Below are 1,195 nucleotides of genomic sequence, written 5' to 3'. Positions count from 1 at the left end.
ATGGAATCTGAAATAAGTTTAACGTTCATAAGATGAATTAAAACCATTTCCAAAGTAAGCTGTTTATCATAGCTAAATCAATAAAAGGTTCAAGCCATGAAGTCATTCAGAATTCAAGGAAGTATAAATGCTTACGAACCTAACATCAGCATATGCAATGACCCAGCCACGATCAAGAAGGCTTTTCAACTCGCTGCGCCACCGTTTGTCGAGTGGCTCACCAAAAGCTCCATGTACATGAAGTAATCCAGGGTTTTCATTTTCTCTTTTACTCTTGTAAGAGTATACGACCGTTAAAGGAATCAAAACTCCATCATGTGATGAGACATTGAAGTGTTCACAAGCATAAAATTCAGAGAGGGTGTTCCACATCTGATCATCATCGAAGTTGGCTTCACCCGTAGAAATCTCCGACTCATTAGATATTTTTCCTGATGCTTNTGTGATGAGACATTGAAGTGTTCACAAGCATAAAATTCAGAGAGGGTGTTCCACATCTGATCATCATTGAAGTTGGCTTCACCCGTAGAAATCTCCGACTCATTAGATATTTCTCCTGATGCTGCTGCAGAGGAAGTCGNTCTGCAGAGGAAGTCGTTCCATAAAGAATTCGTGTTCGTTCATGAAGAATGCTTTGCTGTTGAATGATATTCCACTTTCCATCTGATAGGTTATAATCAACCACAGCATCAGGCATCTGTTGAAAGTTAAATAACAATTAATGGGCAGCAAACAGTCGGACATTATTACATTTGTCCTAAAGTCTAAGTAGGTTAAGTTCTTATAATCATTACATTCCAAAGGATAGATATCATTCTAGTTCATATTACTGATTCTAGCAACCAGCAGTTCTAGTTTTAACAATAGAGACGAATCAAACTGCCCACAAACACTCCATAAGATATGAAAATCGACATAACTTTGACCGTTAAGCAATCTGCAATTCATTTCCGTAAAGTTTTGTGCCTCAGCCACAGTTACGAGCAACCACGTGCGTTAAAACAATCTTAAGAATATACGACCAATAGAAATTCACATACCACAGGTGATGAAATGGTAAATCGCATTGTCGATGAATAAAAGTCGTAATTTGGTCCTGAAGAAATCTGCGATACGTGCTTAGGAAGAGGCAGAAAATGTGGTTCTAGTTCTTTGAGATTGATTGATCCCTGGCACATAAAAAAAATGACAGATG

At 38.1% G+C, this 1,195-nt stretch overlaps 1 protein-coding gene across 1 annotated transcript; it reads right to left on the bottom strand.

The window, feature by feature from the left end:
* Window positions 1–102: 102 nt before the first annotated feature.
* On the bottom strand, window positions 103–1,166 carry LOC111786896 (prolyl endopeptidase-like). Its single transcript, XM_023667094.1, has 3 exons — window positions 1,041–1,166; window positions 583–697; window positions 103–440 (listed from the first exon to the last, which is right to left on the bottom strand). The coding sequence occupies exons 1-3, from the start codon at window positions 1,065–1,067 to the stop codon at window positions 103–105; spliced, it is 480 nt and encodes a 159-aa protein (XP_023522862.1). The 5' UTR covers window positions 1,068–1,166.
* Window positions 1,167–1,195: the final 29 nt, after the last annotated feature.

This window comes from Cucurbita pepo, unplaced genomic scaffold, assembly GCF_002806865.2.
Source record: "Cucurbita pepo subsp. pepo cultivar mu-cu-16 unplaced genomic scaffold, ASM280686v2 Cp4.1_scaffold003263, whole genome shotgun sequence".
NCBI lineage: Eukaryota > Viridiplantae > Streptophyta > Magnoliopsida > Cucurbitales > Cucurbitaceae > Cucurbita > Cucurbita pepo.
This window is presented reverse-complemented; position numbering and strand designations above follow the sequence as displayed.

Bases quoted from the DNA above. Each gene is read 5' to 3' on its own strand.
- LOC111786896 (XM_023667094.1), bottom strand. From the start codon at position 1,067: ATGCGATTTACCATTTCATCACCTGTG. The intron at 698-1,040 runs GTATGTGAATTT...AACTTTCAACAG, and splicing joins TTACCATTTCATCACCTGTG to ATGCCTGATGCTGTGGTTGA.